Source organism: Anolis carolinensis, unplaced genomic scaffold (genome assembly GCF_035594765.1).
Source record: "Anolis carolinensis isolate JA03-04 unplaced genomic scaffold, rAnoCar3.1.pri scaffold_11, whole genome shotgun sequence".
NCBI lineage: Eukaryota > Metazoa > Chordata > Lepidosauria > Squamata > Dactyloidae > Anolis > Anolis carolinensis.
In genome coordinates, this window is record NW_026943822.1 from 25218404 (window position 1) to 25235582 (window position 17179).

Below are 17179 nucleotides of genomic sequence, written 5' to 3' on the forward strand. Positions count from 1 at the left end.
GTTGATCCACATGGGAGGGAAGCGGATAACACACACACACACGCACAGAAGCGGCTGCTCACCCGGCCTTTTTATTATTGCCATCGTAGTCGCTGTGGCGCCCGTTTCTCCGGAGTGAGGAGGGGGTGGGGGGTCTCCTTGGTGGTCAAAGGAGGGTCAAGGGTGGCTTCGGCCCCTCTGCTCTCTCCTCTCCCCCAAAGGCAGCAGCGGGGCTTCTCTTCTTAAATCTCGGCGGAGGAGGAGGAGGAGGGGGGGCTCAGTACTTGGGGTGGAAGGGCATCTGCCCCACCTCGATCTCCAGGTTGGCCGTGTGCCGCCCCTCCTTCTGCCACCGGCCCCCCTCCCGCTTCTGGCGCTGGGGGTGGTGGGGGTGGGCCTTCGGGGGGCTCCTCTCGTGCTGCGTCTTCTTGGCAGGGCGGCTGGAGAGAGAGAGAGAGAGAGAGAGCAGGATGGGGCCGAGAAGAGACGGGAAAGGGTCAAGGGCAGAACGGGGGGCTTGCCTGTCACCAGGTTTCTTTGAGGGGTCACCTGTGAAATCCACACATAGAGATGTGCCTATTTCACAGAGACCGTGATGAACTTTTGTTATACCCGATTCTAAGATACACCTGTGATTCTAAGATGCACCCCTTTTGAACAGATGTTTATCTAGGGAGGAAAACATGTGCCTTGGAACTGAATAAATGCTGTCTAAGATAGTTATCCTCACCTACAACATACTTACACTCATGAGCGGATTCTAAACAGGCCTGGGCCAACTTCGGCCCTCCCTCTGGGTGTTTTGGACTCCAGCTCCCACCATTCCTGACAGCCTCGGGCCTTTTCCTTTTTCTCCTCAGCCGCATAAGTGGATAGATTAATTAGGCATTCAGTAAGACTCGATGAGAAGTCCTTGAAACCCAGGTATGTGTGGTATGATTTCATGGCCTCTTGGTCGGGCTTGGGTTTAAATTGAGTGATGTTTACTTGGTGTTTCAAGTCTCAAGGAAGGGGCCTGAGGCTGTCAGGAATGGTGGGAGTTGGCATCCAAAACACCTAGAGCGTGTCCTGAACACACAGCTCCTAGGACTACTGCATGAGCCTCACACTCCCAGCCTTCCTTAGAGTCAAGAATCCTAGCCTCTCAAACGGAGATCCAAGGATCCCAACTCCTACTTCTTTGCCTTTCCGGCCGCACTGACCTGTCTCCGTGATGCTCCGGAGCGGGTTCGTAGTGGAAGTAGTACCGGTAGATGTAGGTGTCCAGGTCCCCGAAGGCCTCAGCGCCGCCGCTCCCTCCCCGGCGGTACTCCTCCATGTCCTGCAGGTAGTCCTTGACGTCGTTGACGAAGTCTGCAAAGAGCATCTGGTCGTGGATGAAGACCCCGTTGCGGAAGAAGCGGCCCAGGAAGGCCTCCAGCTCCCTCCAGTGCCGGAAGCCGCCCACCTCCTGCTGCAGGAACTTGTGCATCAGCTGGTGGAACTCGTCGGCCCGGATGGGGCCCAGGACGCGGTCAAAGAGCCCCGCAAACTCCTGCCGGGCGCAGTCGAAGATGCCCAGGCAGCCCTTGGGGGGCGGGGACGGGCCCTTGCGCTCGCAGCCGGGGCTCCCGGGGCTCCCAGGGCACCTCTTGCCCTCACCGTGGCCCCCGGGGGCCCTCTGTTGCTGTTGCTGGTGCTGTGGGGCCTCGTGGGGCCTGGCTTTGCGGGCCTCGCGCCGCTTCTCCCCGTGCCTGCGCTTCCCCTCAGTGGCGGTGGCGGTGCGAGTGGAGTCCTTGAAGTGCCGGAAGGTGGACTTGACGGAGTCCGAGAACCTCCTGAGGTTCTCCTTGACGGCCTCCTTGGCCCGCTTGATCTTCTCCTTGTGGTGCCGCACAAAGGCCTTAGTGGAGTTCTTCATGGCGTCAAAGGTCTCCTTGACGGAGCCAAAGAAGGAGGACTTGGGCGGCTGTGGCGGCGGCTTCTTCTTGGCCTTGGGCTGGTCCTTGGGTGGTGGCGGGTGGGGCTGCTGCTGGGCCTGCCCCTTGGCCTCCACGTAGAGCTTCTCCCAGAGGTCGGAGCGCTGCTCCTCGAAGCGCAGCCGCTTCTCCAGCTCGGCCAGCCGCCCCTTGAGCCGCTCCGTCTCCTGCGCCTCGGCCTCCTGCTCTCTCTGCGGGGCCTCCCGCCCGGCCGCGCTCATGCGCTCCACCTCCTCGCGCAGAGCCAGGGCCGCCCGGCGCTCCTTGTCCAGCTCCCGGCGCAGCATCTGGGCCTCGGCCAGCAGCGCTGCCTTCTGCCGCACAAAGCCCTGCGCCCGGCGCTGCTCCTCCTCCAGGCTCGCCTTCAGCCTCTGGGCCTCGGAGGGGGCGGCGTCTGGGCCCCGGCCCCGCTCCCCCCCTTCCTCCTCCTCCGTCTCCAGCAGGCGCACCCGCTCCCGCAGCCGGCGCAGCTCCTCCTGCAGCGAGGACAGGGCCGCCTCCTCCTTCTCCAGGGACTCCCGCAGGCGGAGGTTCTCCGAGGCCAGGAGGCGCTTCTGGGACTCAAAGGCCTTCTTCTCCGCCTCGGTGGCCACCAGGCACGCGGCCAGGCCTTCCTGCAGGGACAGAGGAGGAGGAGGAGGGAGGAGTGGGGCCCGGCCCTGGAAGAGGGTGCAAAGCGGGAGGGAGGGGGGGAGGGAAGGAGGCACACTGAGACCCCCAGGGATGGAGGGCAAGCAAAGACCGAGGGCCCAGACGCCAGCGCCCCTTACCTGGCACCCGGCTTGGCTCCCTTGTTCCCGCTGGCAGTGGATCAGGTCCTCCTTCACGTCCTTCAGTTCGTCCAAGTGGGTCTTCTCCACCAGATGCTGCCGGCTCTGGATCTGGATGGTGCCTTCAAACAAAAAATAGTAATATATAATAATACTTCTTATATCCTGCCCCATCTCCCCAAGGGGACTTGGGGCAGCTTAATAAATAATAATAATTATTATTACTATTATTATTATTTTATTATGACACAGCAAACAAGATAGACATGCTGGATTTCGTATCACAAAATCACAAGAACTCTTCCCAAGTGTCTAGGACTGTGTGATGTATTTTCAGATGATGCGTGCAGATCCCAGTAGGGTATTACTATTATTATTGTTTTATTATGACACAGCAAACAAGATAGATATGCTGGATTTCATATCACAAAATCCCAAGTCGAACACTTCCCAAGTGTCTAGGACTGTGGGATGTATTTTCTGATGATGTGTGCAGATCCCAGTAGGGTGGCCTTTTGCAGCTGGCAGATCATAATTTTGTCAATGTCTATTGTTTCCAAATGCCGGCTGAGATCTTTTGGCACGGCACCCAGTGTGCCCATCACCACTGGGACCACCTGCACTGGTTTCTGCCAGTCTTTATTTATTTTTATATCCCACCCCATCTCCCTGAAGGGACTCGGGGTGGCTCACAACAGGGAAAAGCCCGAAACAACGACAAAACATATTTGACAAAAACTTAAAACATTTCAACGATACACAAAATAAAATAATGGACAATACATTAAAATCCAAGCAGATAAAATCAGAGTAATTAAAATCAAACCAGCGGGGACAGGATTCATAAAGTGCGGTATCATGGAAATGAGTAACAGTGATAAAGTGCCGTACGGTTTTAAAACAGAAAGAAGTATTCTGAGGACAGCTCTGTTGGGCTTACAAAGGGACCATGCCCAAACAATATAGAAATACAAGAGTAAAAAACAAATTCAAACATGGCAATAAATATATATATATAAAAGCATACAACAATTTAAAAACAATTAAAATATGTTCAATGCCCTGGAGCGGTATAGTTGGTACTTCAATCTTCAGACTAAGGACTTTATAAGGTTAACAAAGTGCAAAGCATTATAACGTCTAGTGGAAGGATATAGCGATAAGGTGCAAAGTGTTGGGATAAAAAGCGGTAGGGGCTCACTTTGATGTTGTTCCTAATTAAAAATGGTTTGAAAAAACTAGGTTTTCGGATCTTTCCTGAAGGAGGTCAGCGTGGGCGCTAGAAAAGGGTCTGACTATGATTCTAAGCTCTGCTCCCCCTCCTCTCTTGAATTGCAGTCCCAAGACAAAAGGCACGGCTTGCAATTGGGGTGGAGGGGAAGGACGGGGTCCCCAAATTACAGGAAGGGCTCGGAAGCACTCTCCTGGACGGACAGACAGACAGAGCCAGACTTCCCTCCACATCCTTCCATTGGGGCTCCTTTGACGTCTGTGATGATTTACATCCTGCTTTTTTCACTGCCAGAGAGACTCAAAGCGGCTGACAGTCAAACCGATGCAATTTAAAACCAAAAATTATTATTATTATATTTTATAACATTATAATGTTATTATCAATATTATATTTATATACAATAAATTATATTACAGTAGAGTCTCACTTATCCAAGCTAAACGGGGCAAGCAGAAGCTTGGATAAGCGAATATCTTGGATAATAAGGAGGGATTAAGGAAAAGCCTATTAAACATAAAATTAGGTTATGATTTTACAAATTAAGCACCAAAACATCATGTTGTGCAACAAATTTGACAGAAAAAGTAGTTTAATACGCAGTAATGCTATGTTGTAGTTACTGTATTTACGAATTTAGCACCAAAATATCACGATATATTGAAAACATTGACTACAAAAATGGCTTGGATAATCCAGAAGCTTGGATAAGTGAGACTCTACTGTATTAGCATAGCACAATTTTGGCTTTATGTATTACTATATTGTATTATTCTGCTATACTGTAATATTAGTCATATTACATGTAATATATAATATTATTATACTGTATTATTAGTAGCATTATATTGTATCACATTATAATATTATTATCAATATTATATACAACTAGCTGTGCCCGGCCACGCATTGCTGTGGTATAATCGGCCAGCTCGGAGCCTGCATTTGTCTCTCTTCTATGTCAAGGCATTAAATGTTTGCCTTATATGTGTCATGTGATCTGCCCTGAGTCCCTTTCGGGGTGAGAAAGAAGGACGGAATATAAATACTGTAAATAAATAAATAAATAAATAAAAATACCAACAGAACTAAACATTAAAAATATTTAAAAATTAAGGCATGCAACGACGACACACTCCCTTTTAGGATCCAGGCAAATGGAGGCAAGAAATCCCATCAAAGGAGCCGGGAGGAGGCCCTGCCGCCATGAAAGGCCTCGCGTGTTGTCACTGAAGGGAATGCGGCTTTGTCCATGAAGAGAGACCGCAAAGGGCCTTCCCTCGTGGTTTTCCAAAGGGACGCGTGGTGGGACCACGTCCCAGAACAGAGGGCCTGATTCCAGGCAGGAAAACCTCAAAAAAGTGTTGATCTTTTTCATCTCTTTTCCCTTTACCCTAACCCCATACCCCTATTATTTGCTTTTAACATGTATATAAAACTTAATAAAGATTATATATTTTTTAAAAGTGTTTTATCTTTCTCGGTGAGGAACGGGGAGCCTGTGAGTGGTAACACAGGGAGCAAAACAACATGGAGATGGAAATGATGCAGGACGGAGGCCTTTCAGGGCCAGTCAGTTCCGGCTTCTGCATTTTAACTTTTGTTGGAAGAGTGTGTGATCTCTTTGTTGTACCTGCAGCTCCAGCTACAAGGAGAGGTGGGCGATACATTTGTTATTCCGTGTTATTATTACTGCCTGGGGAGGAGGCACAGCATTCGCCCACCACCTCAAAACCAAACTTGCACACGCATGCTCACGTCAACGCACGGACACATGCACCCGGGGGGCCACTCTACCCAAACGAAGAGGCCAGGCCACTCACCTTCCAGGATCCCTAAGGAGCAAAAGAAGGGAGAAGGGTCAGTCCTGTTCTGAGGACAGGTCATGTCCCGCCAGAAATGGCCACTCCACCCCTCTGGTTCCCAACAGACACAACGGAACAAGTCGGAAGAGAAGGCCAGGAACCAAGCTGCTCCCTCCTGGTGTTTTGGGCTGCAACTCCCACAATCCCTAACCAATTGTGGGAGTTGCAGTTCAAAACACCTGGAATGAGGGAGGGCCCAAGTTGGCCCAAGTCTGCTCTAGGCTTGCTTTTGCCTGAGGACCCTTCCACACAGCTGTATAAAATCCACATTGAACTGGGTTATATGGCTGATAACCCAGTTCAAAGTGGATAGTGCAGATTATCTGCCTTGATATTGTTGGAAATGGCAACCTCCCAAGCCTTTTGCTGTTTATTTTTTAATGTATACATTTGTTAACCTGTGTTCTATGTGAATGTTGATTTGCCAGTTCAACCATACCTCTTTGGTGTGGGAAGGGTTATAGGCATGTGATTGTACTGAGCATGTTCAGACACAGGACTCCATTTTACACTGCGTCTCAGTGGAAGTAGTTGTGTCTGCTTACCACTTTAGATACTGTGTGCAGTTCTTTCCAATAGATATTCTGGATTATATGGCAGTGTGGAAGGGCCCAGGGAGGAAAGAAAGGCCTGACCGGGGCCGGGACTCACCATAGAAGTGCCCGAAGCCCATGCTGACGGCCACCAGGAGGGCCAAGAGGATGCACCGGTTGAGGCCGCTGCTGCCAATGAAGGAGGTCCTGCGGGGAGGGGGCTGTGGCTCCGCTTCCTGTTGGCAAGGCGGTGGAGAAGGCGCTGCCGTGTCCTCTGACTCCGAAGTGGAGAGAGGCCTCTTCTTGGCCCGGCGGCGCCTCAAGGCAGGGCTGGATCGTGGGCCCTCGTCGCTGCTGGACTCCTGCGGAGGAGGCGGCGGCGGAGGAGGAGGAGGAGGAGGAGGGAAGGCTGCAAGGCAAGCAGAAGGACCTGCGGCTCTCAGGCATTTCTTCAACCTGAAGCAGAGTTTCTCAGCTCAAACCTCCATGCAGTGTTAAGGGGACAGGCACAACCTGAGGATCACAACCAGACACAGCAGACACCTGCCCTCACACTTGGCTACTGTTGGAAATGACAACCTTCTTCAAGTCTCCTCTAGTCATTTGTTTATAATGACATATTTATAATACAGTTGTTTATAATACAATTTTACCTATTGTATGTATGGGTTGCTGTGAGTTTTCCGGACTGAATGGCCATGTTCCAGAAGCATTCTTAGAATGGAATTGCACTAGTCCTGCTGCACCGCTCGGAATTGTTTCCTCGGGCCAGTGTTTGCCTTGGTGGTGTTTTACTGTGTCATTTTGTGTGCTGTTTATTTTGAGCATTATGATATTGTTTTACAAATGTTATGCTTTATTTTAACTGTGTTCGGTTGGGCTTGTCCTTATGTGAGCCGCCCTGAGTCCCTTTGGGAAGATGGAGGCGGGATACAAAAATAAAATTATTATTATTATTATTATTATTATTATTATTATTTCCTCCTGATGTTTCACCTGCATCTCAAGCACTTATCCTGCTGGCTTTGCACAATGCAATGTTCCATTCATGCATTCAGTATCTAACTTAACTTCAGGGCTCCATTCCCCTCATGTTTACATCTTAACAACACTTAACAACACTTATAGTAACCCAACCTTTTCATCTTCCAAATAGTTTAGTACATTTTACAACTCCAGCAGTGTCACGCATGCATCCATCCCTTCCTTCCCTATAAATTTGGCGCATCACGATGCAGATGGGCATCTCAAAGGCCCAAAAACACTCCCAGGTTCATGCAGGGCCTGCTGCTGTCCCTTGATGAACAGCTCACAATGTTAAAAAGGCAACGCACAGCAGACAGGTATGAAGACAGAATTCAACCGATGGGTCCATGAGCATCGCTTCAACACTCCTCCTCCTTTATTCTATAAAGCATCACACAGCAGGCCTCCCAAAACAGACCCAAACCAGTCCGGCCCAGTCTCCCTCACACCACTTTCTGTGCTTACCCCATCCGCTCACACAGGAGGGGATCCTCTGCAGCATCTCCAGCCAACTGGCTTTGGCAGATAATATAAAAGAAGGAAGAGATGTGACCCTCTCTCTCCCATGTTCTGATCATAGAACCAATTAGGAAACAACATTTGTAACCCAGGAACAAAAATAGTGTTACATAGTGTTACCTGCTTGGAACTTGACTATATGATGCTGGGTCGACACTGCTCTATATCCCAGGATTATTTATCCTGGATTATCTGGCAGTGTAGACCAGGCACAGGCAAGCTTGGGCCCTCCCTGAGGGTGTTTTGGACTTCAACTCCCACCATTCCTCAGCCTCAGGCCCCTTTCTTTCCCCCCACAGCCGCTTAAGTCTATTCTTCACTCCCTCCGTTCTCAAACCCAGTCTGGCTTCTCGGGAAAACTCCCGTTTCACAAGGGAACTGAGAAGACTACGGGGGCAAAGAAAAGGGCCTGAGGCTGTTAGGAATGGTGGGAGTTGAAGTCCAAAACACCCAGAGGGTCCGAGTTTGCTTGCGCCTGCACTAGACCGACTGGAAAGGTGGAAGCAGCCCGAGACCCCTCCTCACCTGCCTCCGGCTGGCAGAAGGTGTACTGGCTGCTGAAGGAGGAGCCCATGTCGGAGCCTTCGGAGGCCACAGGCCCCTCATCCACCGGCGCTTCCATGGCCTCGCTCTGGCATTCCTCCGCTTTGGGGGCCTCCAGTGTCACGATGTCCGAGTCGTCGCTCAGGGCCCCCAGGCAGGTGCCATCCTCCGGCAAGGGCCCCTTTGCACCCTGGGGCGGAAGAGCAGAGAGAAAAGGCACTCAAGAGGGGAAGCTGCGAGTAGAGAGGAGGCAGAACAGGATTAAAAATATCCACTGACCTCTTCCTGAGCGGCCTTGGTGGTCTCTAAGGGGCTTTGGTCAGTTGGCAAGGACACGTCACCTTGGCTGAATTCAGCTGCGGGAAACAAAGGTGAACATTAATTATATATTACATGTAATATTACTAATAATATTACAATATGGTGGTATAGTACAATATAGTAATATTTAATGTTAATATTGTGCTATTCTAATAATATAATGTATTGTATGGGCCTATGAAACGCCCTCCCAAACGAAATTAGACAGGCTCCCTCCCTCCTGTCTTTCCAAAAAAGAACGAAAACTTGGTTATGGGACCAGGCTTTTGAGCAAGAGTAGCAGCAGAAATGAGAAATGACAACTATACGACTCAATGACAGACCTCGCGTGGACTTGAAACGCGCCTTAAATGTATATTTATATGGATAATTATGTAGGTTTTTAATGCAGGTTTTTAATTTAATGTAACTTTCATTTAAATAGATTTTTATGTGTTTCATATTGTAAGCTGCCCTGAGTCCCCTGATGGGTGAGAAGGGCGGGATATAAATGTAGTAAACAATAAATAATAATAATAATAATAAGTTTATATCCCGCCTCCATCTCCCCCGAAGGGGACTCGGAGCAGCTTACAGCAAAATCAGATACAAAACAATAACAAAATACGAAACATCAAAATACAATAACAAAAACCAATAATAATATATACACAATAACTGAAAAAACCAGAAACGCAGTATTAAAACATCGAATTAAAAAAAATGAGGTTGCAATAGTGGATAAGTAATAACACCTAACAGATGGTGAACATGACACAATCACCCCCAATTCATGTCTGTGTGCATCCAGATCCGGGCAATGAGAGAATGCTCCCACCCTGGGGTCTCCATGGGGGTCTGGTGGGTGGGCAGCTGGGGAAACAGGGGGAAACAGGGGTCAAGGGGCCTGTCCCTTCCTAGGCTGACCTTGCAAGTCCAAAGCCGGCTCTTCTTGCCGGTCACTTTCCTGCAGGAGCGGCGGGAGTTCCTCCGGGTCCTGCTCCATGGGGCCGCCCGGTCCCTCGCCCTCGGAGGCCACGGCCTCAATGTCGGATCCCTGGGGAGGAAATAATAATAATAATAATTTTATTTTTGTACCCCGCTATCATCTCCCCAGAGGGACTCGGGGCGGCTTACAGATATAAAACCAACATACAATAATATCAAACACAAAAACACACAAATAAATTTAAAAGGCATTAAAAATCACAGTCATTATAAAACACTTGAGGAAAGAGGCCCCGAGATGGAGAGAACGGCACCACAGCCACAGCCCCACGCGTGCCACATGCCTCCGCTCCGCGCTCCTCCATGCTTGGATATCCAGACAAGGAAAGAGGCGCATAGGAAGCCTGTGGCAGCCCCCCCCCCCCCCCGAGAGGTGGACACCACCGCAAGCAAGCCTTAACACCACTGGGATATGACATTAAGCACTGGATCCGGCGTGCAGCATTTCAAGAGAAATGGGCAGATACCCAGAAATGGAAAACAACATGATGCTGCTCATCCCAGCTAGCTATTTTTCAAATTTAGACATGCTCAAATTTAGAAAGTCCTTCACCCTGGCCAGATGTAGTGTGCTGCCATCAGCATTATTGCAAGGTAGGTTTATACAGGAATAGCATACCAGGAATGAGCATGCCCAAGAGGTATTGTATATTATATATTATTATATAGAACATGTAATATTACATGTAATATTACTAATAATATTGCAGCATAGTAGTACAGTACAATATAGTAATATATAATACTAATACTGTATATAACATATTGTATATATGTATATATATATATATTTATAAGTACAGTAGAGTCTCACTTATCCAAGCCTCGCTTATCCAAGTTTCTGGATTATCCAAGCCATTTTTGTAGTCAATGTTTTCAATATATCGTGATATTTTGGTGCTAAATTCATAAATACAGTAATTACAACATAACATTACTGCCTGTTGAACTACTTTTTCTGTCAAATTTGTTGTATAACATGATGTTTTGGTGCTTCATTTGTAAAAGCATAACCTAATTTGATGTTTAATAGGCTTTTCCTTAATTTCTCCTTATTATCCAAGATATTCGCTTATCCAAGGTTCTGCCGGCCCATTTAGCTTGGATAAGTGAGACTCTACTATATATAAAATGATCCCCCAGGGGTGCAGCGGGTTAAGCCACTGAGCTGCTGAATTCGCTGACCCCAGCTTCTGCCAACTTAGCAGTTCGAAAGCATGCAAATGTGAGTAGATCAATAGGTATGGCTCTGGCGGGAAGGTGCTCCATGCAGTCATGCTGGCCACATGATCTTGGAGGTGTCTATGGACAACGCTGGCTCTTTAGCTTAGAAATGGAGTTGAGCACCCATCCCCAGAGTCGGACACAACTAGACTTAATGTCATGGGAGAAACCTTTCTCTTATTCCTGGTCTGTGGCCGTTACAATAAAATTCATTCATCCAACCAGGATGCTGAGTAAATATTAACAGGGACACTCAATGCTGCAGGCAGTAAAACCAAACTCTGCCGGTTATGCGACGCCATCCAGTCCAACCAGGAAACAGAAGCCCCATCCTCACCACAAGACAGAACAAGAGGAGGCAGCAGCAGGGAAAGGCAGCGAATGGCAGAGAATAATAATAATAATAATGTATATATAATGAGAGAGATGGATTGATATAAAAGAAGACTAGATGATGGACCAAGCTAACGAGTATTTATACAGGCATTACTACTAAGACATTAACAAACGAAATCGTCTCTAAGAAATATAATGAAATATTAGGTTAGCTCCCTCTCTACTTTCCTTCAGGAAACAACTGAAGTCTTGGATGTTTCGGCAGACCTTCAGTGAGACAATCATTAACTAATCAGCCCCAGATGGTTTTTAATAATCTATCCTGAATTTATTATGGCCTTACCATTTATGTGTTTTAAATGCAATTTTTATCCTTGTATTGTTGTTTTAATTGATTGGCTTTAACTGTTAAAATACTCTTGTTTCATATTGTATTACTGTTTATCTTTTTATATTGTGATTTGTATTATGTTGCTGTTTATTTTGTCCTTATGTTGTTTGGGTCTCTGCTCCGAGTTCCTGCGGGGAGATGGTGGCGAGGTATAAATAAAGTTTTATTATTATTATTATTATTATTATTATTAAAGTTCTATTCCAGGAACTTAATTTTTGTGGCACAAACTCTGTTGAATTGGTTGAGACCCTATGAGCTATTCACTGAAAAACTATTGCAAAATATGCTGCTGCAGGATGTCCCTCCCCCAAAGATAAAATCTGTGCATTTTCATGAACTTTTCCCATGTTTTTATGATAGAACCAATTAGGAAATGGCGTTTAGAACCCAGGAACAAACCTCATAGTGCCACATAGTGTAAATGTATGAAGAGACATAGAAGGAAGGAAAAGGCAAGGGGCAAACGCAAGGATCCCACCTCATGGTTGATGACGGTCCAGCCGCACGAGGAATCGCTGTCGCTGGAATTCTCCGCCATTTCCCAAAGCCGAGAGCTGGAAAGAAAGACACGGGGAGAGAGAGGCGGCGCGTGAGGAAGCGGGTCTCGCCCAATAATAATATCATCGCCATCGCTGGTGTGATTATTGGCTGCTAAGGATCCTCCACAGACATGTAAGTTCTAATCTCATTTTATTCATATTATTTTGAGTTTGTATATATATTGTATATAAAACAGTGTTGGGGTGTGTTTAACATGTCTATTTTCAGTATGGTTTATATTATTACTAGCTGTGCCCGGCCACGCGTTGCTGTGGCGAAGTATGGTGGTCTGGGAAATAAAGTATTGAGGAATTGGTGGTAGTTAAGGTAAAGGGTAAAGGTTTTCTCCTGACATTAAGTCCAGTTGTGTCCAACTGCTCACTGAAGTGGATTATATGGCAGTGTGGAGTTAAGATAATTCAGATCAAAGCAGGTAATATAAGATTATAAATGGGTTATATAGCTGCGTGGAAGGGCCTTGAGTCTACACTGCCATATAATCCAGTTAAAATATGATAATCTGTATTTTACAGGCATGGACGAGGCCTATTTTAATAAAAATAAAGTTATTATTATAAGTGAGGCCTAACTGCCTGTCCCCTGGGCTGAGTGGGTTGATAGGAGACCAAGTGGGCGGAGCTTAGCCTTCTAACTGGCAGCAATTGGATAAAAACAATGATTCCTCTCCCTCTAATTAGGACTTTATTTTTCTTTTCTTTTTCTTGTATGAACATAGAGGCATGGATGAGGGGTTGTGCTGCCAAGTTTAGTGTTTCTGGGATGTGCAGTTTTGTTGTTTTGTCCTAGGCCGAAATTTCATTACCCTTTCTATATATATAGATGGCTCTATTAACAAATACAGTACTAGAAAGTTTTTCTCTCTTTATTTTTATAATAAGAAATGAGAAAGCAGAGCCATACTACAACCTGCCCCAAGTAAACAGAGGGAACTTAAAGATACGATATAGATTACCTGAGGAAGGTTCACTGAAACTGGACATATACCTGGGAAACCAGTTGTAATCGACCATATTGTACTGACCACACCATCTCCGGGAACCACAACTGACCATATTATCTCTGGTACTCACCAGTGAATTCGTTTCACCATTAAGGAAGAGTGATCGACTAGACAATCCCTGGAATCTACCAGTGCACTGCCTCCATCATGGAATAAATCCATTTTGTTATCATTTATACGAGGAATTTATACTGTATTTTATTTACTCTGAATGATTTCACCTTGAACAATACTATTATCAAGACAACGATTGGACTATTTCTATAATAAGCAAATATATGACTTTATACTGGATTTAAGACTAAAGACTGAATTAGCTTTAATCCGAATTCAAACCCGATGTGATGTTAACACTATTCCTTGTTATTATATTGTATATATACAGACTGAGGGTTGAATAAATCCACCTGAACACTATATATACAGGTTACCTATACTGTATTATACTTTGCTTGTATCGATACCATAATTAAGTTTAAGATTATTATTTGGATTAACAACAGGAACGGAGTTACAGTCAATTACCAGGTTTACTTAAACCCAATTCAGACCCGAGATGGTTTAAAACAGTAGTTATTCTTCTATACAGTATTTTATATATAAGTTGATGTTACAATTGCAACATTATAATAGAAGTGTATAACAACAACATAACTTACTTTGTATTATATTATATACCATACTTTTCCTCTTTTTTTTTTTTTTTTGCTGTTATTATTGGCTGGCCTTCTAGAGGCAAGTCCAGCCAGGCTTTGAAGCTGCAAAGCTGCTCAATACTAGTCAAGCTGGGCAACTGCAGCATTCACCCTGGCCTCCAACAGACAAAAGTTTTCTTTCTTTCTCCCACCCTGGAGATATATAAACCCCACTGGCCTAGTTTCCAGCAGACCTCACAACCTCTGAGGATGCCTGCCATAGATGGGGGCGAAACATCAGGAGAGAATGCTTCTGGTGATATCTAGCCACTGCAGCATGGTTCCTTCCTAACCTGCGGAACTCACTGCTGCAGGTCAAATCAGACTAAACGCAGGTGGTCGCCCTGGTTCGACCACACTGGAACATGGCCAGAAAACTCCGTCACCCAATTATTATTATTATTGATATACCATGTCTCCCTCAAAGAGAAACATGGCTAAAAACATAAGAATAATAAGAATTAGAATTCAAAACCTGACGCGTCAAGACACAGAGAACAGACGTGTAATTAATTACCAATGCCCTGAGAGACAACGCCGTGAGTCAGAAGAGGCCACTCGAGGCAGGCCTCGCTCGGGCCTACCTGCGTCCTCCGCCTCTGCTTCCCCAAACAAGCCAACCCCAGCCGGCCGCTGCGCCTGCGCACTCCCTGTGGAAGCGGAGCTCGCCCGGGGCAGGCTGGGAAGCGTAGTCCCGCCTCCGCCGGGCGCCGCGGAGAGAGGCGCGCGGGGACTACAGCGCCCACAAAGCAGCGGGCGCGAGGGGGGCGTGGCCTCGGCCGGGCGCGCTGCGTCGACAAAGGCAGGGAGGCGGTTGCCAAGGCGACGCCGAGGAGATTGAGAGGCATCCGAGAGGAAGCAGGCCAGCCAATTAGCAGGCCGATTGCGTCAGGTAGGGCCAGATTGGGCCCGCCCTCCCTGCCTCCCTCCAGGTGTTTGGGACTCCAACTCCCAGCATTCCTTTCCCCCTCAGTCCTGTCCTGTGTTATGTACATGTAAATAATAATAATAATAATAATACCTTTAATACCCCAGGCCCTTGGGAATTGCCTCATATTCAGAGATGGGCCCCAGACACTTGGACCTCATGTGCATGTACATGTAAATCATAATAATATATAATAATAATAATAATAATCCTCTAATATCCCAGGCTTTGGGAAGAGCCTGATATTCTGAGACGGACCCGACACTTGGACCTCATGTGCATGTGTACTCTGTTATGTACATGTAATTAATAATATTAATAATACTATAATACATCTAATATCCTAGGTCCTTGGGAAAAGCCTGATGTTCAGAGACAAAGCCCAGACACTTGGACCTCATGTGCATGTTAATAATAATAATACTAATCAGCATATATATTTTGTTTGCTGTGTCATACTGTGTCTTTGTGTCAATAATAATAATAATAATAATAATAATAATAATAATAATAATACATCACACAGTCCTAGACACTTGGGAAGTGTTTGACTTGTGATTTTGTGATACGAAATCCAGCACATCTATCTTGTTTGCTGTGTCATACAATAATAATAATAATAATAATAATAATAATAATAATAATAATAATACATCACACAGTCCTAGACACTTGGGAAGTGTTCGACTTGTGATTTTGTGATACGAAATCCAGCATATCTATCTTGTTGGCTGTGTCATACAATAATAATAATAATAATAATAATAATAATAATAATAATAATAATATACCTCTGATTTCTATTCAGAGATAGACCCCAGACGCTTGGACCCCATGTGCACGTGTGCTGTGTTGCTACGTACATGTAAATAAATAAATAATAATAATCAGCATATATATTTCGTTTGCTGTGTCATACTATGTCTTTGTGTCAATAATAATGATAATAATAATACTTCTGATATTCTAGGCCCTTGGGAAGAGCCTGATATTCAGAGATGGATCCCAGACGCTTGGACCCCATGTGCATGTGTGCTGTGTTGCTATGTACATGTAAATAATAATAATAATAATAATAATAATAATAATAATAATAATAATAATAATTCTTTCTTTCTTTCTTTCCTTCCTCCCTTCAGGCAGGGTCTGGGCATGTCTTCAGAAGAGACCCCCGCGTCGGGGTCGTTCCTGTGCGCCAACCCTGGGAACCCGGTTGCCTCCTGCGGCCTGGACCCCAAGAGCCTGACCACGGGCGGGGGCCCCGTGCTGGGGAAGCCCCACCTCCTGATGTACCTGAAGACCTCCGAGGACTACGGGGCGGTGCCCCCCACCTCCCCCTTGGCGCCCTGCCGCTTCTGGCCCCGGAGCAACGCCTTCACCGACTACCAGGCCGCCTGCGGGCGCAGCCAGCTCAACGGCATCAACACCGGGGTCGAGAGGGGCAGGGTCATCGACCACAAAGAACTCATCAACGTCCTGTGACCCAAAGGGACTCGACGACCCCCTTGCCCCAATAAAGCGCCTTCCAAGGTGTGTCCGTCTGTCCAGTGCTGTGATAAATGGATTGAGTGCATGATAGAGAAATAGAGATAAGACACAGTGATAGATACAGTTTAAATGGACTGGTAAGATGGTAGAGAGAAAGAGAGAGGATGGATAGATGAGTGGATTGATATAAGATAAATACGAGGGTTATCCAGAAAGTAGATTAGGTTTTGGAATTAAAAATGAACAAAGTATAGGAGAAAACATTTACCATATGCAGTTGAAAAGCCACACCCAAAGACCACTTCTCAACATAGTCGCCATTCAAATCTAGGCATTCACATCTGTTGGCTCGACTCGGTCAGGCTTAAGGTTTATGTACGGTTATGTAAGGTTAATGGCTCAAGTATTTTATAATGTATGGTTTTAAATTTATTTATTGTATTTTGTTAAATTATCTAATTGTTTTAATTGCTTATGTTTTATCTTTTTGTATTGTATATTGGCATTGAATTTTGCCAGATTGTGAGCCGCCCTGAATCCCTTCGGGTGAGAAGGGTGAGGATAGAAATTATGGAAATAAATAAATAAATAAATAAATAAATAGGCATAGTGATGAATGAGCTTGGCAACTCCTTCCCCACAAAACTCTGCCTCATGCGTCCTCAACCAGCCGGTCACCCCTTCCCGCAGCTGCGCATCGTCACCAAAACGCTGCGTTGAGGACGCAAGCGGCAGAGTTTTGTGAGGAAGGAGTTGCCAAGCTCATTCATCGCTATGAGAAGTGCCTAGATTTGAATGGCGACTATGTTTTTTTAAAAAAA

General features: G+C 46.1%; 2 protein-coding genes and 1 long non-coding RNA gene across 5 annotated transcripts; 2 read left to right on the forward strand and 1 right to left on the reverse strand.

Annotated features, from left to right (window-relative positions):
- Positions 1-55: 55 nt before the first annotated feature.
- Positions 56-14638, reverse strand: ccpg1 (cell cycle progression 1). Of its 3 annotated transcripts, XM_062963396.1 has the most exons (11): positions 14460-14638; positions 12165-12240; positions 9652-9781; positions 8704-8780; positions 8407-8614; positions 7828-7878; positions 6455-6745; positions 5762-5773; positions 2708-2829; positions 1182-2551; positions 56-419 (listed from the first exon to the last, which is right to left on the reverse strand). In XM_062963396.1, exons 2-11 carry the CDS (start codon positions 12222-12224, stop codon positions 257-259), a joined length of 2484 nt encoding a protein of 827 aa, XP_062819466.1. In that variant the 5' UTR covers positions 12225-12240; positions 14460-14638; the 3' UTR covers positions 56-256. The 3 variants fall into 3 exon arrangements, with proteins under 3 accessions (XP_062819466.1, XP_062819468.1, XP_062819469.1); XM_062963398.1 differs by lacking the exon at positions 5762-5773 and having other exon boundaries at positions 14460-14637; XM_062963399.1 differs by lacking the exon at positions 7828-7878 and having other exon boundaries at positions 14460-14636.
- LOC134293979 (uncharacterized) lies at positions 2829-5404 on the forward strand. The gene is made up of 2 exons (XR_010000945.1): positions 2829-4194; positions 5085-5404. It is a non-coding gene; the product is annotated as an uncharacterized LOC134293979 (long non-coding RNA).
- Positions 14639-14839: 201 nt separating the features above from the next.
- pierce2 (piercer of microtubule wall 2) lies at positions 14840-16403 on the forward strand. The gene is made up of 2 exons (XM_062963404.1): positions 14840-14937; positions 16010-16403. Exons 1-2 carry the CDS (start codon positions 14930-14932, stop codon positions 16350-16352), a joined length of 351 nt encoding a protein of 116 aa, XP_062819474.1. The 5' UTR covers positions 14840-14929; the 3' UTR covers positions 16353-16403.
- Positions 16404-17179: the final 776 nt, after the last annotated feature.